Source organism: Eucyclogobius newberryi, unplaced genomic scaffold, assembly GCF_026437365.1.
Source record: "Eucyclogobius newberryi isolate DKJ021-1_F unplaced genomic scaffold, fEucNew1.0.hap1 SCAF_14, whole genome shotgun sequence".
NCBI classification, from domain to species: Eukaryota; Metazoa; Chordata; class Actinopteri; order Gobiiformes; family Gobiidae; genus Eucyclogobius; species Eucyclogobius newberryi.
The window spans coordinates 2,888,251-2,916,142 of record NW_027315768.1 but is presented as its reverse complement, the minus strand read 5'-3'; the positions used below and the strand labels follow the sequence as shown (position 1 = coordinate 2,916,142).

The 27,892-nt window shown below is 52.5% G+C and overlaps 1 protein-coding gene across 2 annotated transcripts; it reads right to left on the bottom strand.

Annotated features, from left to right (window-relative positions):
- Window positions 1-27,892, bottom strand: LOC140359308 (interferon alpha/beta receptor 2-like). 2 transcript variants are annotated; one of them, XM_072444172.1, is made up of 8 exons: window positions 27,807-27,892; window positions 24,935-25,016; window positions 21,933-22,062; window positions 8,115-8,287; window positions 6,901-7,046; window positions 6,679-6,835; window positions 6,485-6,597; window positions 1-942 (listed from the first exon to the last, which is right to left on the bottom strand). In XM_072444172.1, exons 2-8 carry the CDS (start codon window positions 24,978-24,980, stop codon window positions 352-354), a joined length of 1,356 nt encoding a protein of 451 aa, XP_072300273.1. In that variant the 5' UTR covers window positions 24,981-25,016; window positions 27,807-27,892; the 3' UTR covers window positions 1-351. The 2 variants fall into 2 exon arrangements, with proteins under 2 accessions (XP_072300273.1, XP_072300274.1); XM_072444173.1 differs by lacking the exon at window positions 21,933-22,062.

The window sequence follows — 27,892 nt, the reverse complement described above, 5'->3', positions numbered from 1 at the left end:
AAGCGATCAGGTGGTTTTGTGAGGTGGGTGAATGAGCTCTATAGTAGATCTTGGGACTTTGTTGAATATAAAAGTAGCTCGTGAGCTGAAAATGTGTGGGTCCCTCTGGGGCACAGACTTTTAAAATACTTCATCAGACCAACACTTAGTAGTAAACTATATAAAAGGGTTTTGGAGTGTGGATGGACATCTTTGGTGTAGATTGTCGCTCCCAGATGTACGTGTGTTTGTCATGTGACACCGTCGCCAGGTGCAGAAGCTCCTGTCCAAACAGACGTGAGCGCCAATGTCTTTAGAATTGTATTTATTTTATATTGTGGCCTCTCCTCAGGGTCTGGGAGGATAAAATACTTATCGACTCATGTACCCAGATTGACAGCAACTTTCCTCAAAGCGCTCCTCCTCCGGCTCATGCTCCTCCTCTGGCTCATGCTCCTCCTCTACGTCCCACACTGGCAGCTCCATCTCAGGCAGAACCACCACGGCTGTGTCTCTGCTGAATGTTAAAGTGAGAAGGTTCACCTCCTCCGCTTCCTCTGTCCCCTCCTCCTCTGCTCTCTCCCTCCTCCCCTCCTCCTCTGCTCTCTCCCTCCTCCCCTCCTCCTCTGCTCTCTCCCTCCTCCCCTCCTCCTCTGCTCTCTCCCTCCTCCCCTCCTCCTCTGCTCTCTCCCTCCTCCCCTCCTCCTCTGCTCTCTCCCTCCTCCCCTCCTTGCTGTGAGGGGCAGAGGTACTTAGAAAGGGCACAGAGGAGAGAGAGCCTTTATTCGTGTACAGCGCAGCATTTGCGTTTACTCGTCCACTCTCATCTTCGCTGTCGTCCGACTCGGAGCTGCAGAACTCAGTCTGTCCATAAGAGGGCGCTGGTTGTTTACTGATGCTCAGAGAAGAGACAGGGGGATGGAAGGACACCAGCAGCCTTTTCTCCATGTGACACACAGAGGTCTGCAAGAGAAAGACAACTTTAGAACACAATAACACCTTAAATCATTCATATAGTGACTTTTTATTAAGTCACTCGTTTTTAATAATTGCTCTTCTTTAACCAGCACATTTACATTTCAGAATAGAACTTGGTTAAAACTCCTTATTTGTAAAAGCCTATCCTGTTGCTCCAAGTCAAAGGAGTCTTTCAACGCAACTTTCTGTTATAATCTGGTAGAAACTTTTATACTTTTAGTAATCCAGACCTTGAATCTCAGGTCAGAACTAGTTGGTACAAAACCTTGTTTAGTTTGTATGTTTTGATCAGCTCCTTCCATGTTGTAAGCACAGATTTGACCCAGGGATTCTTCATTTCCTCCTCATGACTCAAGCGTCTGTCATCTGCAGTAAGAACTGTACAGGAACCCCCGGCACCACATGACTCTCAGTATAAAACCTGTACAGGAACCTCAGGCACCACATGACTCTCAGTATAAGACCTGTACAGGAACCTCAGGCACCACATGACTCTCAGTATGAGACCTGTACAGGAACCTGAGGCACCACATGACTCTCAGTATAAGACCTGTACAGGAACCTCAGGCACCACATGACTCTCAGTATAAGACCTGTACAGGAACCTCAGGCACCACATGACTCTCAGTATAAGACCTGTACAGGAACCCCCGGCACCACATGACTCTCAGTATAAGACCTGTACAGGAACCCCCGGCACCACATGACTCTCAGTATAAGACCTGTACAGGAACCCCCGGCACCACATGGCTCTCAGTATAAGACCTATACAGGAACCTCAGGCACCACATGACTCTCAGTATAAGACCTGTACAGGAACCCCCGGCACCACATGACTCTCAGTATAAGACCTGTACAGGAACCTCAGGCACCACATGACTCTCAGTATAAGACCTGTACAGGAACCTCAGGCACCACATGACTCTCAGTATAAGACCTGTACAGGAACCCCCGGCACCACATGACTCTCAGTATAAGACAATTAAGCACAACATTCTGGATCACACCAGCAATGCTCTCATTTTACCTGAAATAAAGTCATTTTTCAAAGAAAGTAAACCCTGCCTCCTTTTTCTGTTGCTAGTTGTAGAGTTTTAAACCGGATACAGGGTTTTTTTCCCTTGCCATACAAATCTTGAAATGTTTTATTCCACTCAAACAGCCGGTTGGGGTTAGAGTCTGGAACAGATAGAGGAATCTGGCCAAAACAATATTTCTTATAGTTTTAATCCTTTGACTTAAGACTTAAGTAGGGGATAAGGTTCCACTGTTCAAGATATTTTTTTTTTTATAATAGTAAATAGTTCTTTATGGAGGACTACACTTTTTTCTGTTTGAGATTCTGTTTGTCATTTGAACGGGAAGGTTTTTCTAAAGGTCAGAGGGGGGCGCCAGAATGAGATCATTTCAATTTAATTTGTATCAAGACGTTGACTACATTTTTTGGAGAAAATTCATCAATTTGGGTCAACCATGTCTGGTTTGGTCAAATAAAATTGAACTTCATCTGCATCAGGCAAATGTATGTTCCGTCTCGTCTATTGTAACACTGTGAATTGTTTTTAATTGTCTAATAAATTGGGCCATTGGTTCCAAATACAAAGCAAACAGGAGGAGAGACCAGGCACAGCCCTGACTCACCCCTCCTTCCAGAGTCAGTGAGTCTGTCAGGTGACTGTTTATTTTAAATCTTGATATTGGATCATCGTAAAGAGCCCCAATATTCTCTTTGAAATGTGTTTACCTCTTTAAATAAATATGGCCAGCTAACAGAATGAAAAGCTTCCTCATTAATTATTACCGCCTTGTTTTGCTGTTTTAGTTTAACGATAGTCTTATGTTATCTTGCATCTGTCTATTAATATGAATAAAATTGAATTACTCGCAGATATGTCAAAATGTATTTGATTGTTGACGACCTTGTATGGAATGTCCAGGGTGAGGACCTGGTTTGTACTGGTGGTCATCACGTTCCTTCACACGGTGGGTAAGAAACCTCATAATCAATGAGGTTTATCCGCCGTTGTTTTAAAAAAAGTATTATTTATCCAACCAACGTATTCCTCTGATTGTTTTTGACTCTGGGGGATGAAACACCCATGACCTAAGCACATCTGCACTAAAGTTGTGCTCTGCAGAAACAGTCACTGGAGAATTATAACCTTCATAATCTTACATTTGAATGATGCGTCTTGTTTGGTTTGAACGTCTCACTTTACTGTGGCCTCAGGAGGAAAGACCAGACACTTCCAAGGTACACTTTCAGTTTGAGAAGCGTTGATGCGTGTAATATAAAACCTCTGAACATCAAGCCGGGTTTGCAAAGAGCTTTGTGTGAAATCTGGTGTGGAACGTTCTTCAGTTTCTATGGTTCAGTTTGAACACTTCACACCTGTGAATTACTAAGAAAAGTGTCAAATGCACTCGAAAGCTGCAAAACCACACGCCCGCTCTGAACCTGATGCTTCAGAGCAACGGAACGGAAAAAACAGTCAAAAACACAAAAATCTGGCTTCTTATTATACTGAAGTGAAACCACAAACATGCACTTACAGGAAATATGGAGGCAGTGTGTTATTCACCAAGCTACCCACGACAACTCATTTTATTACAGTGTGATAATAACAATTAGGCAGGTTACAATTGTAAACTGTATTTTTGTCAATAGTCTAATCATTTTAAGTAGTAAAAGTTAAACTTTTTATCCATTAGACACATTTCTCATAACACTGTAAATGAACAATAAAAAATAATATCAGTTTTTCACCAGTCAGTCAGTTCTAAACATGAGGCCCATGTGTGTGGCCTGAGGGCGCTGCTTATCACCTTTCCTGCTGTTACTAGTATCATTTAGAGTCAGAATCAGAATAAGGTTTATTGCCATTTGTCAATGAACATGATTCACGAACATAGGAACTTGTCCTGGTGCAACACGAACCACAAAACAATGGACAATGAATAGCTACCGGATATTAAAAATAGGTAAGTAAAGTTAAAAAATAGACATAATATGTACATAAATAAAATATGTAGCGCAATAAAAAATGACAGTGCAGTGAGTGAAAGGTGCTTAGGCAGTGTTCATGAGTCCAACTGCAGAGGGAAAGAAACTGTTCTTATGACGGGAGGTTCTGGTCCTGATGGACCGTGGTCTCCTGCCTGAGGGGAGTGACCTCCTGCCTGAGGGGAGTGGCCTCCTGCCTGAGGGGAGCGGCCTCCTGCCTGAGGGGAATGGCCTCCTGCCTGAGGGGAGTGACCTCCTGCCTGAGGGGAGTGGCCTCCTGCCTGAGGGGAGTGACTCAAATAGTCCATGTCGGCTGTGATTGGACCCTCACGTCCCAGAGTCCTGAGACGTACAGGTCCTGCAGAGATGAAGTCTGCAGCTGATCACCTTCTCAGCAGAGGGCGCTGTAGTCTCTGTTTGTCCCTGGCTGTGGCTCCAGTGTACCACACGGTGATGGAGGAGGTGATGGAGGAGGTGATGGAGGAGGTGATGGTAGAGGTGATGGTGGAGGTGATGGAGGAGGTGATGGAGGAGGTGATGGAGGAGGTGATGGAGGAGGTGATGGTGGAGGTGATGGAGGAGGTGATGGAGGATGTGAGGATGGACTCAATGATGGTCGTGTAGAACTGCTCCATCATCAGTTTGTCTTTCCTCAGCTGCTGCAGGAAGTACATCCTCTGCTGGAGCTTCATGATGAGGAGCTGATGGTGGCTCCTCCCACTTGAGGTCCTGGTGATGGTGGCTCCTCCCTCTTGAGGTCCTGGTGATGGTGGCTCCTCCCACTTGAGGTCCTGGTGATGGTGGCTCCTCCCACTTGAGGTCCTGGTGATGGTGGCTCCTCCCACTTGAGGTCCTGGTGATGGTGGCTCCTCCCACTTGAGGTCCTGGTGATGGTGGAGCAGAGGAAGTGGAGGGAGTCCTCAGTGGAGATGGGGGGGTCTGAGATGGTGAGGGGGGGCTGGGGGGCTGTGACTCTCCTGAAGTCCACGATCATCTCCACCGTCTTCTGGGCGTTGAACTCCAGGTTTTTACTGCTGCACCAGCAGCTCCACCTCCTGTAACAGACTCATCCCCGTCCCAGATGAGCTCGATGAGGGTGGTGTCGTCATGGTGATGAGGGTGGTGTCGTCATGGTGATGAGGGTGGTGTCGTCATGGTGATGAGGGTGGTGTCGTCATGGTGATGAAGGTGGTGTCGTCATGGTGATGAGGGTGGTGTCGTCCGCAAACTTGATCAGTTTTACGGAGGCGTGGCTGGAGGTGCAGCAGTTTGTGTACAGGGAGAAGAGCAGGGGAGAAAGTACACAGCCCTGTGGAGCTCCTGTGCTGATAGCCCTTCTCCAGCCACACGCACTGCCTCCGTCAGGAAGTCAGTGCTCCCCCTGCAGGTGGAGTCAGGCACGTTGAGTTGGGAGAGCTTGTCCAACGTGACGATATGGAATTGAAATATGGCGATAACATTTGGATGAAACGCACTTGCAGTGCCGTTGTTTCATGGAGATGTCAAAGGAGCAGCCACAGTCAGTGAAACCCCCACATCAACCTAAAGCCTACAGAATGAATGAGGACCACCACAACATGAAGCAACATTCCTTAACATAGGTCCAGCCTTTATGAAACGTTACTCTACCTGTCAGATGTACCATTGGTATGAAACTATAGCTTTAATGTAGATCAGAGCAGAGTAATTGTTCCTTTTTTGAATTTGCACCAAAACAGATTGTGCATTTTTGAAGTATTTTGTCAAGCGTCAATTATATCGTTATCGTTATGGTAAAAAATGTACCATATCTCCCTGCCCTAGTATAGAATAATTTCCATGTCTCTGGACTGATTCAAACAAATCAATGTTCACAATTAGAAATATGAACATGATTTCCAAAGCTTTAAAAAGCTTTTAAAAGAACAGGGAGTTAGACTTAGCCGTGCCAGAAAGATGAATTCTCCTGATGTCGGTTACAAACTCTTTGAGAGTTCATCTTGTTGGGCTCCCACTGATTGGTTTGTGGTTTGGACAGAGGTCAAGACAATCCCAACCAAAAGAAACATGGCAGCCTCTTTTAGGAGAAATACAGAATATTTTGTTTGTCACAAACATGCACACAGTGGATTTTTGTACATTTGTGGAGGAGAAAGACGACTGCTTTTCTGGACTTAACACAGTCTAGATGTTTCTGCTGTTGAGACACTTCGACCAATCAGAGTAAAGTTTTGTTTAACGTCTTTTGGCGAGAGACTTCCGATTGATTCAAGTGAAGAATTCAATTCACACAGATCAATCTGGAGTGAACCAGATGAAGAAAGACCATCATTCATCATAACCTCACTCTGTTTTTAACCTGATTCAATGTTTGATGTTTAAAAGAAATATCTGGTTTGTTGATAATTTAATAAATAGTCATTATGGCAAATGACTGAATGAATGCATTTTTAAATGTCTGACTGGACGGCACAGTCTGGGGAACAGTAGGAGGACAAGTTACATCCTCTTGTTCAGTCCATGGGGCGTGGCAGAGGGTCTCACCAGGGCTGAGGGCAGGGCCTGTTGTCTGAGGCAGATACAGCCAGAAGAAACAAGAGAGAAGACCACCAGCATCAGGAGCACCAGCAGACAAGCGATCACAGCAAGGGGGCGCTCTGACGAGGGAGAAGAACTCATGAGCCTTTGGAACATTTGTTTAAAGTCTTGACTCTGTGACTCGGTGAATCTTCATTTACCTGCAGAGTGGGGGCTGTGGATGTAGATACACTGAGGGGGGCTGTAGCTGGACACTCGGGGCACAGATGCATCCGAGAAGCGAATAGACACACAGTACTGGGAGCCTCCTGTGACCCCGGGCTCAGTGTGCCTCCGGAGAGACCTCAGGGGCTTCTCCTGGAGTCAGAGAAGGTTTAGACAGCACCATTTACACTGCACTAAGAAGGTGAGAGCCATTGTACCATGAAATGTCCACCGTCCTTCTGAACCTTCAGCTCGTACCAGAACTTGTCGTAGATGGAGTAGAGAGCAGGAACTGGAGCATCCAAGTCCACACAGAGAGAAGCCTCACAGTGCTCCAGCTGCAGGACGGGGGGCTGCAGTTGAGCTGGGCAGAGGGGACACCGGTCAGAGACAGACGTATGCCAGCTCTACCTGACAGCAGATCAAATGAATGATATACATTTGACCTGACAAAGCCTCTAAAAGTGCTGCAGTCATTATATTATGTATTATTCTTCTGTATTATGGTTACAGAAGCTTATTCTTTAAGCTTCAGTAACCGTTCTGCTGCCCTGGGGCAGACTGACAGAAGTGAGGCTGCCAATCTGCACCATCGGCCACTCCCACCAGCAACACACCCACACACCACATACGAGGCAATGTGGGGGAATCATGAGATAATAGGATTTATTTTAGATGGTCTTTATGACTCCAGGCCATATCAGACTGAATGTGTGAGCATTAGACTGACGCTGTAAATCTGCACCGACTACACTACAATGACACAATCTCACCGAGAGCGACACAGCAAGAACATGTCAGAACATAATGTCTAAAAAGGCTAGAAAGGGATTTGAAACACTAACCTACTGGAACATGAGACCGAATACATGAACGTGAATGGAAGCTGGAGCACCTGATGTCAAACCGCAGGAGGAGGAAGTAGGTTTTTAAATCCGTCTAACTCGTCTCTAGCGCTCACAAACCCTTTGCACATTTACATCCACATGTATTCATGTTAGACACCAGTAGCACCAGTAGTAGATGTGCTGCTTTCAGCTCTTACGAGACACAAAATATAGTGTATAGTGTAGTGCAGTGTTTGACTTTATAAGCTCTTTTCATGAGTCTCTGATCCCAGAGCCAGTAAAGCTAACAAATGTTAGCATGCTAACAGCGCACTTCCCCTGCTTCTGAGAATAAAACGCTCCATAAATAGATACAGAGAACGCTCTTTATATATAATATAATATATCTGTATAGGGGCAAACCAGATTTTACTTTTTTAAATGCAAAAAAATCTGGTACAAAATACTACTTTCAAAAGATTGAAAACCAGGTACAGCCCCTCATTATTAGATGCAGACCCCTTTAACTGCTTTTAGAAAATTAACATTTAATGGCCACTAATATGGCCATTAACTCCGATCCTAAGAGTTGAATGTGTGCTTACTGTCTTTGATGGGACTGAATGTGTACCAGGGCGATGTGGACTGCTCAGACCTGAGCTGAGCTGTGACCCTGAAGATGTAGGTCTCCTCTGGGTCAGAGAAGGCTTCAGTCAGGTCACAAACCAGAGGCTCCACCACTTGGTCACATCCAGGCACCAATCTGCAACATGGACCTCTGCAAAACAGGAAACCATTTAGAATATGAAAATTTCATTAGCAGCATTAATCCCAGTTGCCTAGGGTAAATATTGTTTTGGTGGTGTATTTTTCACCCCTGAATGTTAAAAAGTGTCCTTTGATTCATATCAGACTTGACTCTTAATTCGGACTAAAATCCTAGGGGAGTGGTTTGACCTATCGGTGTGGAAGGATGCGCTGTAGGGGAGTGGTCTGACCTGTCAGTGTGGAAGGATACGCTGTAGGGGAGTGGTCTGACCTGTCGGTGTGGAAGGATACGCTGTAGGGGAGTGGTCTGACCTGTCAGTGTGGAAGGAGTGTGGAAGGATACGCTGTAGGGGAGTGGTCTGACCTGTCGGTGTGTCAGGATACGCTGTAGGGGAGTGGTCTGACCTGTCAGTGTGGAAGGAGTGTGGAAGGATACGCTGTAGGGGAGTGGTCTGACCTGTCGGTGTGGAAGGATACGCTGTAGGGGAGTGGTCTGACCTGTCGGTGTGGAAGGATACGCTGTAGGGGAGTGGTCTGACCTGTCGGTGTGGAAGGATAAGCTGTAGGGGAGTGGTCTGACCTGTCGGTGTGGAAGGATACGCTGTAGGGGAGTGGTCTGACCTGTCAGTGTGGAAGGAGTGTGGAAGGATACGCTGTAGGGGAGTGGTCTGACCTGTCGGTGTGTCAGGATACGCTGTAGGGGAGTGGTCTGACCTGTCGGTGTGGAAGGATACGCTTAAGGGAGTGGTCTGACCTGTCGGTGTGGAAGGATACGCTGTAGGGGAGTGGTCTGACCTGTCGGTGTGGAAGGATAAGCTGTAGGGGAGTGGTCTGACCTGTCGGTGTGGAAGGATAAGCTGTAGGGGAGTGGTCTGACCTGTCGGTGTGGAAGGATACGCTGTAGGGGAGTGGTCTGACCTGTCGGTGTGGAAGGATACGCTGTAGGGGAGTGGTCTGACCTGTCAGTGTGGAAGGATACGCTGTAGGGGAGTGGTCTGACCTGTCGGTGTGGAAGGATACGCTGTAGGGGAGTGGTCTGACCTGTCGGTGTGGAAGGATACGCTGTAGGGGAGTGGTCTGACTTGTCGGTGTGGAAGGATGCGCTGTAGGGGAGTGGTCTGACCTGTCGGTGTGGAAGGATAAGCTGTAGGGGAGTGGTCTGACCTGTCGGTGTGGAAGGATAAGCTGTAGGGGAGTGGTCTGACCTGTCGGTGTGGAAGGATACGCTGTAGGGGAGTGGTCTGACCTGTCGGTGTGGAAGGATACGCTGTAGGGGAGTGGTCTGACCTGTCGGTGTGGAAGGATACGCTGTAGGGGAGTGGTCTGACCTGTCGGTGTGGAAGGATACGCTGTAGGGGAGTGGTCTGACCTGTCGTGTGGAAGGATACGCTGTAGGGGAGTGGTCTGACCTGTCTGTGTGGAAGGATACGCTGTAGGGGAGTGGTCTGACCTGTCAGTGTGGAAGGAGTGTGGAAGGATACGCTGTAGGGGAGTGGTCTGACCTGTCGGTGTGGAAGGATACGCTGTAGGGGAGTGGGCTGACCTGTCGGTGTGGAAGGATACGCTGTAGGGGAGTGGTCTGACCTGTCGGTGTGGAAGGATACGCTGTAGGGGAGTGGTCTGACCTGTCGGTGTGGAAGGATACGCTGTAGGGGAGTGGTCTGACCTGTCGGTGTGGAAGGATACGCTGTAGGGGAGTGGTCTGACCTGTCAGTGTGGAAGGATACGCTGTAGGGGAGTGGTCTGACCTGTCGGTGTGGAAGGATACGCTGTAGGGGAGTGGTCTGACCTGTCGGTGTGGAAGGATACGCTGTAGGGGAGTGGTCTGACTTGTCGGTGTGGAAGGATGCGCTGTAGGGGAGTGGTCTGACCTGTCGGTGTGGAAGGATAAGCTGTAGGGGAGTGGTCTGACCTGTCGGTGTGGAAGGATAAGCTGTAGGGGAGTGGTCTGACCTGTCGGTGTGGAAGGATACGCTGTAGGGGAGTGGTCTGACCTGTCGGTGTGGAAGGATACGCTGTAGGGGAGTGGTCTGACCTGTCGGTGTGGAAGGATACGCTGTAGGGGAGTGGTCTGACCTGTCGGTGTGGAAGGATACGCTGTAGGCGAGTGGTCTGACCTGTCGGTGTGGAAGGATACGCTGTAGGGGAGTGGTCTGACCTGTCATGTGGAAGGATACGCTGTAGGGGAGTGGTCTGACCTGTCTGTGTGGAAGGATACGCTGTAGGGGAGTGGTCTGACCTGTCAGTGTGGAAGGAGTGTGGAAGGATACGCTGTAGGGGAGTGGTCTGACCTGTCGGTGTGGAAGGATACGCTGTAGGGGAGTGGTCTGACCTGTCGGTGTGGAAGGATACGCTGTAGGGGAGTGGTCTGACCTGTCGTGTGGAAGGATACGCTGTAGGGGAGTGGTCTGACCTGTCTGTGTGGAAGGATACGCTGTAGGGGAGTGGTCTGACCTGTCAGTGTGGAAGGAGTGTGGAAGGATACGCTGTAGGGGAGTGGTCTGACCTGTCGGTGTGGAAGGATACGCTGTAGGGGAGTGGTCTGACCTGTCGGTGTGGAAGGATACGCTGTAGGGGAGTGGTCTGACCTGTCGGTGTGGAAGGATACGCTGTAGGGGAGTGGTCTGACCTGTCGGTGTGGAAGGATACGCTGTAGGGGAGTGGTCTGACCTGTCGGTGTGGAAGGATACGCTGTAGGGGAGTGGTCTGACCTGTCAGTGTGGAAGGAGTGTGGAAGGATACGCTGTAGGGGAGTGGTCTGACCTGTCGGTGTGGAAGGATAAGCTGTAGGGGAGTGGTCTGACCTGTCGGTGTGGAAGGATACGCTGTAGGGGAGTGGTCTGACCTGTCGGTGTGGAAGGATACGCTGTAGGGGAGTGGTCTGACCTGTCGGTGTGGAAGGATACGCTGTAGGGGAGTGGTCTGACCTGTCGGTGTGGAAGGATACGCTGTAGGCGAGTGGTCTGACCTGTCGGTGTGGAAGGATACGCTGTAGGGGAGTGGTCTGACCTGTCGTGTGGAAGGATACGCTGTAGGGGAGTGGTCTGACCTGTCTGTGTGGAAGGATACGCTGTAGGGGAGTGGTCTGACCTGTCAGTGTGGAAGGAGTGTGGAAGGATACGCTGTAGGGGAGTGGTCTGACCTGTCGGTGTGGAAGGATACGCTGTAGGGGAGTGGTCTGACCGGTCGGTGTGGAAGGATACGCTGTAGGGGAGTGGTCTGACCTGTCGGTGTGGAAGGATACGCTGTAGGGGAGTGGTCTGACCTGTCGGTGTGGAAGGATACGCTGTAGGCGAGTGGTCTGACCTGTCGGTGTGGAAGGATACGCTGTAGGGGAGTGGTCTGACCTGTCGTGTGGAAGGATACGCTGTAGGGGAGTGGTCTGACCTGTCTGTGTGGAAGGATACGCTGTAGGGGAGTGGTCTGACCTGTCAGTGTGGAAGGAGTGTGGAAGGATACGCTGTAGGGGAGTGGTCTGACCTGTCGGTGTGGAAGGATACGCTGTAGGGGAGTGGTCTGACCTGTCAGTGTGGAAGGAGTGTGGAAGGATACGCTGTAGGGGAGTGGTCTGACCTGTCGGTGTGTCAGGATACGCTGTAGGGGAGTGGTCTGACCTGTCAGTGTGGAAGGAGTGTGGAAGGATACGCTGTAGGGGAGTGGTCTGACCTGTCGGTGTGGAAGGATACGCTGTAGGGGAGTGGTCTGACCTGTCGGTGTGGAAGGATACGCTGTAGGGGAGTGGTCTGACCTGTCGGTGTGGAAGGATAAGCTGTAGGGGAGTGGTCTGACCTGTCGGTGTGGAAGGATACGCTGTAGGGGAGTGGTCTGACCTGTCAGTGTGGAAGGAGTGTGGAAGGATACGCTGTAGGGGAGTGGTCTGACCTGTCGGTGTGTCAGGATACGCTGTAGGGGAGTGGTCTGACCTGTCGGTGTGGAAGGATACGCTTAAGGGAGTGGTCTGACCTGTCGGTGTGGAAGGATACGCTGTAGGGGAGTGGTCTGACCTGTCGGTGTGGAAGGATAAGCTGTAGGGGAGTGGTCTGACCTGTCGGTGTGGAAGGATAAGCTGTAGGGGAGTGGTCTGACCTGTCGGTGTGGAAGGATACGCTGTAGGGGAGTGGTCTGACCTGTCGGTGTGGAAGGATACGCTGTAGGGGAGTGGTCTGACCTGTCAGTGTGGAAGGAGTGTGGAAGGATACGCTGTAGGGGAGTGGTCTGACCTGTCGGTGTGGAAGGATACGCTGTAGGGGAGTGGTCTGACCTGTCGGTGTGGAAGGATACGCTGTAGGGGAGTGGTCTGACCTGTCGTGTGGAAGGATACGCTGTAGGGGAGTGGTCTGACCTGTCTGTGTGGAAGGATACGCTGTAGGGGAGTGGTCTGACCTGTCAGTGTGGAAGGAGTGTGGAAGGATACGCTGTAGGGGAGTGGTCTGACCTGTCGGTGTGGAAGGATACGCTGTAGGGGAGTGGTCTGACCTGTCGGTGTGGAAGGATACGCTGTAGGGGAGTGGTCTGACCTGTCGGTGTGGAAGGATACGCTGTAGGGGAGTGGTCTGACCTGTCGGTGTGGAAGGATACGCTGTAGGGGAGTGGTCTGACCTGTCGGTGTGGAAGGATACGCTGTAGGGGAGTGGTCTGACCTGTCAGTGTGGAAGGAGTGTGGAAGGATACGCTGTAGGGGAGTGGTCTGACCTGTCGGTGTGGAAGGATAAGCTGTAGGGGAGTGGTCTGACCTGTCGGTGTGGAAGGATACGCTGTAGGGGAGTGGTCTGACCTGTCGGTGTGGAAGGATACGCTGTAGGGGAGTGGTCTGACCTGTCGGTGTGGAAGGATACGCTGTAGGGGAGTGGTCTGACCTGTCGGTGTGGAAGGATACGCTGTAGGCGAGTGGTCTGACCTGTCGGTGTGGAAGGATACGCTGTAGGGGAGTGGTCTGACCTGTCGTGTGGAAGGATACGCTGTAGGGGAGTGGTCTGACCTGTCTGTGTGGAAGGATACGCTGTAGGGGAGTGGTCTGACCTGTCAGTGTGGAAGGAGTGTGGAAGGATACGCTGTAGGGGAGTGGTCTGACCTGTCGGTGTGGAAGGATACGCTGTAGGGGAGTGGTCTGACCGGTCGGTGTGGAAGGATACGCTGTAGGGGAGTGGTCTGACCTGTCGGTGTGGAAGGATACGCTGTAGGGGAGTGGTCTGACCTGTCGGTGTGGAAGGATACGCTGTAGGCGAGTGGTCTGACCTGTCGGTGTGGAAGGATACGCTGTAGGGGAGTGGTCTGACCTGTCGTGTGGAAGGATACGCTGTAGGGGAGTGGTCTGACCTGTCTGTGTGGAAGGATACGCTGTAGGGGAGTGGTCTGACCTGTCAGTGTGGAAGGAGTGTGGAAGGATACGCTGTAGGGGAGTGGTCTGACCTGTCGGTGTGGAAGGATACGCTGTAGGGGAGTGGTCTGACCTGTCAGTGTGGAAGGAGTGTGGAAGGATACGCTGTAGGGGAGTGGTCTGACCTGTCGGTGTGTCAGGATACGCTGTAGGGGAGTGGTCTGACCTGTCAGTGTGGAAGGAGTGTGGAAGGATACGCTGTAGGGGAGTGGTCTGACCTGTCGGTGTGGAAGGATACGCTGTAGGGGAGTGGTCTGACCTGTCGGTGTGGAAGGATACGCTGTAGGGGAGTGGTCTGACCTGTCGGTGTGGAAGGATAAGCTGTAGGGGAGTGGTCTGACCTGTCGGTGTGGAAGGATACGCTGTAGGGGAGTGGTCTGACCTGTCAGTGTGGAAGGAGTGTGGAAGGATACGCTGTAGGGGAGTGGTCTGACCTGTCGGTGTGTCAGGATACGCTGTAGGGGAGTGGTCTGACCTGTCGGTGTGGAAGGATACGCTTAAGGGAGTGGTCTGACCTGTCGGTGTGGAAGGATACGCTGTAGGGGAGTGGTCTGACCTGTCGGTGTGGAAGGATAAGCTGTAGGGGAGTGGTCTGACCTGTCGGTGTGGAAGGATAAGCTGTAGGGGAGTGGTCTGACCTGTCGGTGTGGAAGGATACGCTGTAGGGGAGTGGTCTGACCTGTCGGTGTGGAAGGATACGCTGTAGGGGAGTGGTCTGACCTGTCAGTGTGGAAGGAGTGTGGAAGGATACGCTGTAGGGGAGTGGTCTGACCTGTCGGTGTGGAAGGATACGCTGTAGGGGAGTGGTCTGACCTGTCGGTGTGGAAGGATACGCTGTAGGGGAGTGGTCTGACCTGTCGTGTGGAAGGATACGCTGTAGGGGAGTGGTCTGACCTGTCTGTGTGGAAGGATACGCTGTAGGGGAGTGGTCTGACCTGTCAGTGTGGAAGGAGTGTGGAAGGATACGCTGTAGGGGAGTGGTCTGACCTGTCGGTGTGGAAGGATACGCTGTAGGGGAGTGGTCTGACCTGTCGGTGTGGAAGGATACGCTGTAGGGGAGTGGTCTGACCTGTCGGTGTGGAAGGATACGCTGTAGGGGAGTGGTCTGACCTGTCGGTGTGGAAGGATACGCTGTAGGGGAGTGGTCTGACCTGTCGGTGTGGAAGGATACGCTGTAGGGGAGTGGTCTGACCTGTCAGTGTGGAAGGAGTGTGGAAGGATACGCTGTAGGGGAGTGGTCTGACCTGTCGGTGTGGAAGGATAAGCTGTAGGGGAGTGGTCTGACCTGTCGGTGTGGAAGGATACGCTGTAGGGGAGTGGTCTGACCTGTCGGTGTGGAAGGATACGCTGTAGGGGAGTGGTCTGACCTGTCGGTGTGGAAGGATACGCTGTAGGGGAGTGGTCTGACCTGTCGGTGTGGAAGGATACGCTGTAGGCGAGTGGTCTGACCTGTCGGTGTGGAAGGATACGCTGTAGGGGAGTGGTCTGACCTGTCGTGTGGAAGGATACGCTGTAGGGGAGTGGTCTGACCTGTCTGTGTGGAAGGATACGCTGTAGGGGAGTGGTCTGACCTGTCAGTGTGGAAGGAGTGTGGAAGGATACGCTGTAGGGGAGTGGTCTGACCTGTCGGTGTGGAAGGATACGCTGTAGGGGAGTGGTCTGACCGGTCGGTGTGGAAGGATACGCTGTAGGGGAGTGGTCTGACCTGTCGGTGTGGAAGGATACGCTGTAGGGGAGTGGTCTGACCTGTCGGTGTGGAAGGATACGCTGTAGGCGAGTGGTCTGACCTGTCGGTGTGGAAGGATACGCTGTAGGGGAGTGGTCTGACCTGTCGTGTGGAAGGATACGCTGTAGGGGAGTGGTCTGACCTGTCTGTGTGGAAGGATACGCTGTAGGGGAGTGGTCTGACCTGTCAGTGTGGAAGGAGTGTGGAAGGATACGCTGTAGGGGAGTGGTCTGACCTGTCGGTGTGGAAGGATACGCTGTAGGGGAGTGGTCTGACCTGTCAGTGTGGAAGGAGTGTGGAAGGATACGCTGTAGGGGAGTGGTCTGACCTGTCGGTGTGTCAGGATACGCTGTAGGGGAGTGGTCTGACCTGTCAGTGTGGAAGGAGTGTGGAAGGATACGCTGTAGGGGAGTGGTCTGACCTGTCGGTGTGGAAGGATACGCTGTAGGGGAGTGGTCTGACCTGTCGGTGTGGAAGGATACGCTGTAGGGGAGTGGTCTGACCTGTCGGTGTGGAAGGATAAGCTGTAGGGGAGTGGTCTGACCTGTCGGTGTGGAAGGATACGCTGTAGGGGAGTGGTCTGACCTGTCAGTGTGGAAGGAGTGTGGAAGGATACGCTGTAGGGGAGTGGTCTGACCTGTCGGTGTGTCAGGATACGCTGTAGGGGAGTGGTCTGACCTGTCGGTGTGGAAGGATACGCTTAAGGGAGTGGTCTGACCTGTCGGTGTGGAAGGATACGCTGTAGGGGAGTGGTCTGACCTGTCGGTGTGGAAGGATAAGCTGTAGGGGAGTGGTCTGACCTGTCGGTGTGGAAGGATAAGCTGTAGGGGAGTGGTCTGACCTGTCGGTGTGGAAGGATACGCTGTAGGGGAGTGGTCTGACCTGTCGGTGTGGAAGGATACGCTGTAGGGGAGTGGTCTGACCTGTCAGTGTGGAAGGATACGCTGTAGGGGAGTGGTCTGACCTGTCGGTGTGGAAGGATACGCTGTAGGGGAGTGGTCTGACCTGTCGGTGCGGAAGGATACGCTGTAGGGGAGTGGTCTGACCTGTCAGTGTGGAAGGAGGAGTGTGGAAGGATACGCTGTAGGGGAGTGGTCTGACCTGTCGGTGTGGAAGGATACGCTGTAGGGGAGTGGGCTGACCTGTCGGTGTGGAAGGATACGCTGTAGGGGAGTGGTCTGACCTGTCGGTGTGGAAGGATACGCTGTAGGGGAGTGGTCTGACCTGTCGGTGTGGAAGGATACGCTGTAGGGGAGTGGTCTGACCTGTCGGTGTGGAAGGATACGCTGTAGGGGAGTGGTCTGACCTGTCAGTGTGGAAGGAGTGTGGAAGGATACGCTGTAGGGGAGTGGTCTGACTTGTCGGTGTGGAAGGATGCGCTGTAGGGGAGTGGTCTGACCTGTCGGTGTGGAAGGATAAGCTGTAGGGGAGTGGTCTGACCTGTCGGTGTGGAAGGATAAGCTGTAGGGGAGTGGTCTGACCTGTCGGTGTGGAAGGATACGCTGTAGGGGAGTGGTCTGACCTGTCGGTGTGGAAGGATACGCTGTAGGGGAGTGGTCTGACCTGTCGGTGTGGAAGGATACGCTGTAGGGGAGTGGTCTGACCTGTCGGTGTGGAAGGATACGCTGTAGGCGAGTGGTCTGACCTGTCGGTGTGGAAGGATACGCTGTAGGGGAGTGGTCTGACCTGTCATGTGGAAGGATACGCTGTAGGGGAGTGGTCTGACCTGTCTGTGTGGAAGGATACGCTGTAGGGGAGTGGTCTGACCTGTCAGTGTGGAAGGAGTGTGGAAGGATACGCTGTAGGGGAGTGGTCTGACCTGTCGGTGTGGAAGGATACGCTGTAGGGGAGTGGTCTGACCTGTCGGTGTGGAAGGATACGCTGTAGGGGAGTGGTCTGACCTGTCGTGTGGAAGGATACGCTGTAGGGGAGTGGTCTGACCTGTCTGTGTGGAAGGATACGCTGTAGGGGAGTGGTCTGACCTGTCAGTGTGGAAGGAGTGTGGAAGGATACGCTGTAGGGGAGTGGTCTGACCTGTCGGTGTGGAAGGATACGCTGTAGGGGAGTGGTCTGACCTGTCGGTGTGGAAGGATACGCTGTAGGGGAGTGGTCTGACCTGTCGGTGTGGAAGGATACGCTGTAGGGGAGTGGTCTGACCTGTCGGTGTGGAAGGATACGCTGTAGGGGAGTGGTCTGACCTGTCGGTGTGGAAGGATACGCTGTAGGGGAGTGGTCTGACCTGTCAGTGTGGAAGGAGTGTGGAAGGATACGCTGTAGGGGAGTGGTCTGACCTGTCGGTGTGGAAGGATAAGCTGTAGGGGAGTGGTCTGACCTGTCGGTGTGGAAGGATACGCTGTAGGGGAGTGGTCTGACCTGTCGGTGTGGAAGGATACGCTGTAGGGGAGTGGTCTGACCTGTCGGTGTGGAAGGATACGCTGTAGGGGAGTGGTCTGACCTGTCGGTGTGGAAGGATACGCTGTAGGCGAGTGGTCTGACCTGTCGGTGTGGAAGGATACGCTGTAGGGGAGTGGTCTGACCTGTCGTGTGGAAGGATACGCTGTAGGGGAGTGGTCTGACCTGTCTGTGTGGAAGGATACGCTGTAGGGGAGTGGTCTGACCTGTCAGTGTGGAAGGAGTGTGGAAGGATACGCTGTAGGGGAGTGGTCTGACCTGTCGGTGTGGAAGGATACGCTGTAGGGGAGTGGTCTGACCGGTCGGTGTGGAAGGATACGCTGTAGGGGAGTGGTCTGACCTGTCGGTGTGGAAGGATACGCTGTAGGGGAGTGGTCTGACCTGTCGGTGTGGAAGGATACGCTGTAGGCGAGTGGTCTGACCTGTCGGTGTGGAAGGATACGCTGTAGGGGAGTGGTCTGACCTGTCGTGTGGAAGGATACGCTGTAGGGGAGTGGTCTGACCTGTCTGTGTGGAAGGATACGCTGTAGGGGAGTGGTCTGACCTGTCAGTGTGGAAGGAGTGTGGAAGGATACGCTGTAGGGGAGTGGTCTGACCTGTCGGTGTGGAAGGATACGCTGTAGGGGAGTGGTCTGACCGGTCGGTGTGGAAGGATACGCTGTAGGGGAGTGGTCTGACCTGTCGGTGTGGAAGGATACGCTGTAGGGGAGTGGTCTGACCTGTCGGTGTGGAAGGATACGCTGTAGGGGAGTGGTCTGACCTGTCAGTGTGGAAGGAGTGTGGAAGGATACGCTGTAGGGGAGTGGTCTGACTTGTCGGTGTGGAAGGATGCGCTGTAGGGGAGTGGTCTGACCTGTCGGTGTGGAAGGATAAGCTGTAGGGGAGTGGTCTGACCTGTCGGTGTGGAAGGATAAGCTGTAGGGGAGTGGTCTGACCTGTCGGTGTGGAAGGATACGCTGTAGGGGAGTGGTCTGACCTGTCGGTGTGGAAGGATACGCTGTAGGGGAGTGGTCTGACCTGTCAGTGTGGAAGAGTGTGGAAGGATACGCTGTAGGGGAGTGGTCTGACCTGTCGATGTGGAAGGATACGCTGTAGGGGAGTGGTCTGACCTGTCGGTGTGGAAGGATACGCTGTAGGGGAGTGGTCTGACCTGTCGGTGTGGAAGGATACGCTGTAGGGGAGTGGTCTGACCTGTCTGTGTGGAAGGATACGCTGTAGGGGAGTGGTCTGACTGTCAGTGTGGAAGGAGTGTGGAAGGATACGCTGTAGGGGAGTGGTCTGACCTGTCGGTGTGGAAGGATACGCTGTAGGGGAGTGGTCTGACCTGTCGGTGTGGAAGGATACGCTGTAGGGGAGTGGTCTGACCTGTCGGTGTGGAAGGATACGCTGTAGGGGAGTGGTCTGACCTGTCGGTGTGGAAGGATACGCTGTAGGGGAGTGGTCTGACCTGTCTGTGTGGAAGGATACGCTGTAGGGGAGTGGTCTGACCTGTCAGTGTGGAAGGAGTGTGGAAGGATACGCTGTAGGGGAGTGGTCTGACCTGTCGGTGTGGAAGGATCCGCTGTAGGGGAGTGGTCTGACCTGTCATGTGGAAGGATACGCTGTAGGGGAGTGGTCTGACCTGTCTGTGTGGAAGGATACGCTGTAGGGGAGTGGTCTGACCTGTCGGTGTGGAAGGATACGCTGTAGGGGAGTGGTCTGACCTGTCGGTGTGGAAGGATACGCTGTAGGCGAGTGGTCTGACCTGTCGGTGTGGAAGGATACGCTGTAGGGGAGTGGTCTGACCTGTCGTGTGGAAGGATACGCTGTAGGGGAGTGGTCTGACCTGTCTGTGTGGAAGGATACGCTGTAGGGGAGTGGTCTGACCTGTCGGTGTGGAAGGATACGCTGTAGGGGAGTGGTCTGACCTGTCGGTGTGGAAGGATACGCTGTAGGGGAGTGGTCTGACCCAGTGTGGAAGGAGTGTGGAAGGATACGCTGTAGGGGAGTGGTCTGACCTGTCGGTGTGGAAGGATAAGCTGTAGGGGAGTGGTCTGACCTGTCGGTGTGGAAGGATACGCTGTAGGGGAGTGGTCTGACCTGTCGGTGTGGAAGGATACGCTGTAGGGGAGTGGTCTGACCTGTCGGTGTGGAAGGATACGCTGTAGGGGAGTGGTCTGACCTGTCGGTGTGGAAGGATACGCTGTAGGGGAGTGGTCTGACCTGTCGTGTGGAAGGATACGCTGTAGGGGAGTGGTCTGACCTGTCTGTGTGGAAGGATACGCTGTAGGGGAGTGGTCTGACCTGTCGGTGTGGAAGGATACGCTGTAGGGGAGTGGTCTGACCGGTCGGTGTGGAAGGATACGCTGTAGGGGAGTGGTCTGACCTGTCAGTGTGGAAGGATACGCTGTAGGGGAGTGGTCTGACCTGTCGGTGTGGAAGGATACGCTGTAGGGGAGTGGTCTGACCGGTCGGTGTGGAAGGATACGCTGTAGGGGAGTGGTCTGACCTGTCAGTGTGGAAGGATACGCTGTAGGGGAGTGGTCTGACCTGTCTGTGTGGAAGGATACGCTGTAGGGGAGTGGTCTGACCGGTCGGTGTGGAAGGATACGCTGTAGGGGAGTGGTCTGACCTGTCAGTGTGGAAGGATACGCTGTAGGGGAGTGGTCTGACCTGTCTGTGTGGAAGGATACGCTGTAGGGGAGTGGTCTGACCGGTCGGTGTGGAAGGATACGCTGTAGGGGAGTGGTCTGACCTGTCAGTGTGGAAGGATACGCTGTAGGGGAGTGGTCTGACCTGTCTGTGTGGAAGGATACGCTGTAGGGGAGTGGTCTGACCGGTCGGTGTGGAAGGATACGCTGTAGGGGAGTGGTCTGACCTGTCAGTGTGGAAGGATACGCTGTAGGGGAGTGGTCTGACCTGTCTGTGTGGAAGGATACGCTGTAGGGGAGTGGTCTGACCGGTCGGTGTGGAAGGATACGCTGTAGGGGAGTGGTCTGACCTGTCAGTGTGGAAGGATACGCTGTAGGGGAGTGGTCTGACCTGTCTGTGTGGAAGGATACGCTGTAGGGGAGTGGTCTGACCGGTCGGTGTGGAAGGATACGCTGTAGGGGAGTGGTCTGACCTGTCAGTGTGGAAGGATACGCTGTAGGGGAGTGGTCTGACCTGTCGGTGTGGAAGGATACGCTGTAGGGGAGTGGTCTGACGGTCGGTGTGGAAGGATACGCTGTAGGGGAGTGGTCTGACCTGTCAGTGTGGAAGGATACGCTGTAGGGGAGTGGTCTGACCTGTCGGTGTGGAAGGATACGCTGTAGGGGAGTGGTCTGACCTGTCAGTGTGGAAGGATACGCTGTAGGGGAGTGGTCTGACCTGTCGGTGTGGAAGGATACGCTGTAGGGGAGTGGTCTGACCGGTCGGTGTGGAAGGATACGCTGTAGGGGAGTGGTCTTGACCTGTCGTGTGGAAGGATACGCTGTAGGGGGGGAGTGGTCTGACCTGTCTGTGTGGAAGGATACGCTGTAGGGGAGTGGTCTGACCTGTCAGTGTGGAAGGAGTGTGGAAGGATACGCTGTAGGGGAGTGGTCTGACCTGTCGGTGTGGAAGGATACGCTGTAGGGGAGTGGTCTGACCTGTCGGTGTGGAAGGATACGCTGTAGGGGAGTGGTCTGACCTGTCGGTGTGGAAGGATACGCTGTAGGGGAGTGGTCTGACCTGTCGGTGTGGAAGGATACGCTGTAGGGGAGTGGTCTGACCTGTCGGTGTGGAAGGATACGCTGTAGGGGAGTGGTCTGACCTGTCGGTGTGGAAGGATACGCTGTAGGGGAGTGGTCTGACCTGTCGTGTGGAAGGATACGCTGTAGGGGAGTGGTCTGACCTGTCTGTGTGGAAGGATACGCTGTAGGGGAGTGGTCTGACCTGTCGGTGTGGAAGGATACGCTGTAGGGGAGTGGTCTGACCGGTCGGTGTGGAAGGATACGCTGTAGGGGAGTGGTCTGACCTGTCTGTGTGGAAGGATACGCTGTAGGGGAGTGGTCTGACCGGTCGGTGTGGAAGGATACGCTGTAGGGGAGTGGTCTGACCTGTCAGTGTGGAAGGATACGCTGTAGGGGAGTGGTCTGACCGGTCGGTGTGGAAGGATACGCTGTAGGGGAGTGGTCTGACCTGTCAGTGTGGAAGGATACGCTGTAGGTGACCTCGGCTGGCGTCCCCTGTCCTCTGTCCCACTGCAGCATGTGGCTCATGTTGGCTGACTTCAGGACCAGCCTCTCTGGAGCAGGAGGGACTCTTTTAACTGCAGAATACAGTATTTATTTTGTAATGACACGATGCTTTTCATGTAGATCCACATTTCCCAGGATGCTTTTCATGTAGATCCACATTTCCCAGGATGCTTTTCATGTAGATCCACATTTCCCAGGATGCTTTTCATGTAGATCCACATTTCCCAGGATGCTTTTCATGTAGATCCACATTTCCCAGGATGCTTTTCATGTAGATCCACATTTCCCAGGATGCTTTTCATGTAGATCCACATTTCCCAGGATGCTTTTCATGTAGATCCACATTTCCCAGGATGCTTTTCATGTAGATCCACATTTCCCAGGATGCTAGAACAGACTCAGGAAGAGCTTAGCCCAAAATGTCCTCCACCACACAAAAGGTCATTCCACAGAAAGAGACCGTGGTGAATTTTAGATGCACTATTTTTATCATGTCATTACCGATTCACTTGATCGCATGATGTGGTCATATTTGATTCTATGTTTAATGCCCCCAAGTGCCAGTTGCTAATAATTTGGAGAATTTCATAATATCCTAGTTTGGTGAAGAGCATTTTTTATTATTTCCTGAGGGACAAGGTCATTAATCTCACCCTTTGCCGCTTTAATTATCTGAGTTTTGCCATGTCCCAACCTCAAGTCCTTCACCTCCCCCTGCTGGACCCCCTGCTGGACCCCCTCCAGTTCACCTACAGAACCAACAGGTCTGTGAACAACACCATCCTCCCTGCTCTGCTACAGGACAAGCTCTCCTTCTCCATCACCTCCTCCATCACCTACTCCTCACCTCCTTCATCACCTCCTCCATCACCTCCTCCATCACCGTGTGGTACGCTGGAGCCACAGCCAGTGTCAAACAGAGACTACAGCGCCCTCTGCTGAGAAGGTGATCGGCTGCAGACTTCTCTGCAGGACCTGTACGTTTCCAGGACTCTGGGACTCTTCTAACCCTGGACACGAACAATGAGCCACTCCCCTCAGGCAGGAGGCCACTCCCCTCAGGCAGGAGGCCACTCCCCTCAGGCAGGAGGCCACTCCCCTCAGGTAAATAAGTAAGTAAATTTTATTTATATAGCACCTTTCACAAACAGAAGTAAAAAAGTGCTTCACAAAACACAGAATAAAACAATAAAAACACCAAAAACTTATAGTGAACAATACATATACAACAATATACAATATACTCCCCTCAGGCAGGAGGCTACGGTCCATCCGGACCTGAACCTCCTCCATAAGAACAGTTTCTCTCCCTCTGCTGTTGGACTCATGAACTCTTCTTAAACATTGTCACTTTAACCATGATTTAATCACTCACTGTTCACGTTCTGCACTTCATATGAAAACTCAACTGTAAATTTGTTTCCTTGACGCCCACGTGCCCAGGAGCTGTGTGTTCCCTATTGTTTTCTAAAGAGTGGAATTGGCGCTCTGGCACAATCTGACGGTTTAGCACGGCGCTGCTCTGTCATGTGGGACATGAGCGTGTGGACTGAGACTCGAGATGTTTCAGTCTGACAAGGCCACACCAGTCCCACAGCTGCAGGGCTCTTCTACAGCTGCAGGGCTCTTCTACAGCTCTACAGCTGCAGGGCTCTTCTACAGCTGCAGGGCTCTTCTACAGCTCTACAGCTGCAGGGCTCTTCTACAGCTCTACAGCTGCAGGGCTCTTCTACAGCTGCGGGGCTCTTCTACAGCTGCGGGGCTCGTCTACAGCTGCGGGGCTCTTCTACAGCTGCAGGGCTCTTCTACAGCTCTACAGCTGCAGGGCTCTTCTACAGCTGCAGGGCTCTTCTACAGCTGCAGGGCTCTTCTACAGCTGCAGGGCTCTTCTACAGCTGCAGGGCTCTTCTACAGCTCTACAGCTGCAGGGCTCTTCTACAGCTGCAGGGCTCTTCTACAGCTGCAGGGCTCTTCTACAGCTCTACAGCTGCAGGGCTCTTCTACAGCTGCAGGGCTCTTCTACAGCTGCGGGGCTCTTCTACAGCTGCGGGGCTCTTCTACAGCTGCGGGGCTCTTCTACAGCTGCGGGGCTCTTCTACAGCTGCGGGGCTCTTCTACAGCTGCGGGGCTCTTCTACAGCTCTACAGCTGCAGGGCTCTTCTACAGCTGCAGGGCTCTTCTACAGCTCTACAGCTGCAGGGCTATTCTACAGCTGCAGGGCTCTTCTACAGCTCTACAGCTGCAGGGCTCTTCTACAGCTGCAGGGCTCTTCTACAGCTGCAGGGCTCTTCTACAGCTGCAGGGCTCTTCTACAGCTGCAGGGCTCTTCTACAGCTGCAGGGCTCTTCTACAGCTCTACAGCTGCAGGGCTCTTCTACAGCTGCAGGGCTCTTCTACAGCTGCAGGGCTCTTCTACAGCTCCAGGGCTCTTCTACAGCTGCAGGGCTCTTCTACAGCTACTACAGCTGCAGGGCTCTTCTACAGCTGCAGGGCTCTTCTACAGCTGCAGGGCTCTTCTACAGCTCTACAGCTGCAGGGCTCTTCTACAGCTGCAGGGCTCTTCTACAGCTCTACAGCTGCAGGGCTCTTCTACAGCTGCATCTGCAGGGCTCTGCTCTTCTACAGCTGCAGGGCTCTTCTACAGCTGCAGGGCTCTTCTACAGCTGCAGGGCTCTTCTACAGCTCTACAGCTGCAGGGCTCTTCTACAGCTGCAGCTGCAGGGCTCTGCTCTTCTACAGCTGCAGGGCTCTTCTACAGCGGCCATCAGAGGGAGCCCCGGTAAATTGGCCTGCAACACCCATGTACCCAGGCAACTGAAGTGGAGCTAAGCATTATGGTCAATGTATATATTGATGACTATCACAATATAATTGTGTGACTTATAATACAAAAAATCACAATGTTTTTGAATTTTGGAATCTTTTTGAATGATTGTGACTCACCTGAGAAAGCCTGAGTGATCCAGGCGAACAGCAGGAGCAGATACATGTCTGTGGAGCACCATCATCAGCTCAGGCCCATGCACTGTTCCAGAACATACCACACAATACAATCAGCGTGCAAATATCTCCCCTTCATTGTACACATTGGTGCACTTTTCCTGAGGACCACAAGCACCACCTTTAGGACCACAAGCACCACCTTTAGGACCACAAGCACCACCTTTAGGACCACAAGCACCACCTTTAGGACCACAAGCACCACCTTTAGGACCACAAGCACCACCTTTAGGGCTGTTAAACAAAGCTTAAAGCTGGAGGCTTTAAATTCACTCATTTAACAAAGAGTATTGTAAACGCCTTTGTGATAAAAATGAGACCTCGGTGCCCTGTCTGCAGCTAATAAAAGTGATTAATTCATTGTTAAACAAGCAATACGTCATTCAATACATCGTTCAATACATCGTTCAATATATCGTTCAATACATGGTTGTGGCAGTAATTGTTTTGAAATGCTAAAACTCCCTCCAAAAATCAGTCATCAAAAGGTTTGAGCAGGCTGCAGTCTACAGAGGAGCCAATGAGAGTCTACAGAGGAGCCGATGAAGGTCTACAGAGGAGCCAATGAAGGTCTACAGAGGAGCCAATGAGGGTCTACAGAGGAGCCAATGAGAGTCTACAGAGGAGCCAACGAGGGTCTACAGAGGAGCCGATGAAGGTCTACAGAGGAGCCAATGAGGGTCTACAGAGGAGCCGATGAAGGTCTACAGAGGAGCCAATGAGGGTCTACAGAGGAGCCAATGAGAGTCTACAGAGGAGCCAACGAGGGTCTACAGAGGAGCCGATGAGAGTCTACAGTGGAGCCAATGAAGGTCTACAGAGGAGCCAATGAGGGTCTACAGAGGAGCCAATGAGAGTCTACAGAGGAGCCAACGAGGGTCTACAGAGGAGCCAATGAGGGTCTACAGAGGAGCCAATGAAGGTCTACAGAGGAGCCAATGAGGGTCTACAGAGGAGCCAATGAGAGTCTACAGAGGAGCCAACGAGGGTCTACAGTGGAGCCAATGAGAGTCTACAGAGGAGCCAATGAGGGTCTACAGAGGGGCCAATGAGGGTCTACAGAGGAGCCAATGAAGGTCTACAGAGGAGCCAATGAGAGTCTACAGAGGAGCCAATGAGGGTCTACAGTGGAGCCAATGAAGGTCTACAGAGGAGCCAATGAGAGTCTACAGAGGAGCCAATGAGGGTCTACAGAGGAGCCAATGAGGGTCTACAGAGGAGCCAATGAGAGTCTACAGAGGAGCCAACGAGGGTCTACAGAGGAGCCAATGAGGGTCTACAGAGGAGCCAATGAAGGTCTACAGAGGAGCCAATGAAGGTCTACAGAGGGGCCAATGAGGGTCTACAGAGGGGCCAATGAGGGTCTACAGAGGAGCCAATGAAGGTCTACAGAGGAGCCAATGAGAGTCTACAGAGGAGCCAATGAGGGTCTACAGAGGGGCCAATGAGGGTCTACAGAGGAGCCAATGAAGGTCTACAGAGGAGCCAATGAGAGTCTACAGAGGAGCCAATGAGGGTCTACAGTGGAGCCAATGAGGGTCTACAGAGGAGCCAATGAGGGTCTACAGAGGAGCCAATGAGAGTCTACAGAGGAGCCAACGAGGGTCTACAGAGGAGCCAATGAGGGTCTACAGAGGAGCCAATGAAGGTCTACAGAGGAGCCAATGAAGGTCTACAGAGGGGCCAATGAGGGTCTACAGAGGGGCCAATGAGGGTCTACAGAGGGGCCAATGAGGGTCTACAGAGGAGCCAATGAAGGTCTACAGAGGAGCCAATGAGAGTCTACAGAGGAGCCAATGAGGGTCTACAGAGGAGCCAATGAGGGTCTACAGAGGAGCCAATGAAGGTCTACAGAGGAGCCAATGAGGGTCTACAGAGGGGCCAATGAGGGTCTACAGAGGGGCCAATGAGGGTCTACAGAGGGGCCAATGAGGGTCTACAGAGGGGCCAATGAGGGTCTACAGAGGAGCCAATGAAGGTCTACAGAGGAGCCAATGAAGGTCTACAGAGGGGCCAATGAGGGTCTACAGAGGGGCCAATGAGGGTCTACAGAGGAGCCAATGAGGGTCTACAGAGGAGCCAATGAGGGTCTACAGAGGAGCCAATGAGGGTCTACAGAGGAGCCAATGAAGGTCTACAGAGGGGCCAATGAGGGTCTACAGAGGGGCCAATGAGGGTCTACAGAGGAGCCAATGAAGGTCTACAGAGGAGCCAATGAGGGTCTACAGAGGAGCCAATGAGGGTCTACAGAGGGGCCAATGAGGGTCTACAGAGGAGCCAATGAGGGTCTACAGAGGAGCCAATGAGGGTCTACAGAGGAGCCAATGAAGGTCTACAGAGGGGCCAATGAGGGTCTACAGAGGGGCCAATGAGGGTCTACAGAGGAGCCAATGAGGGTCTACAGAGGAGCCAATGAGGGTCTACAGAGGAGCCAATGAGAGTCTACAGAGGAGCCAATGAGGGTCTACAGAGGAGCCAATGAAGGTCTACAGAGGAGCCAATGAGGGTCTACAGAGGAGCCAATGGTGGTCTACAGAGGAGCCAATGAGAGTCTACAGAGGAGCCAATGAAGGTCTACAGAGGAGCCAATGGGGGTCTACAGAGGAGCCAATGGTAGTCTACAGAGGAGCCAATGAAGGTCTACAGAGGAGCCAATGGTGGTCTACAGAGGGGCCAATGACGAGACATCGGACTCGTGGACATGCTACTTTTTGAACTGGAGACAATGTGGAAAAACCCCGCCCACTCAGCGGAAACACACTCGAGCTAACCACAGAGCTAATGCCGCCACAGACGTCACACTCGTACATTTTACCTGACAAACGGACTCATGGTGGAATAAACACGGTCTCGCGCCACAGCAGCAGCAGCAGCAGCAGTCCCGGAAGCACGAGACACGGG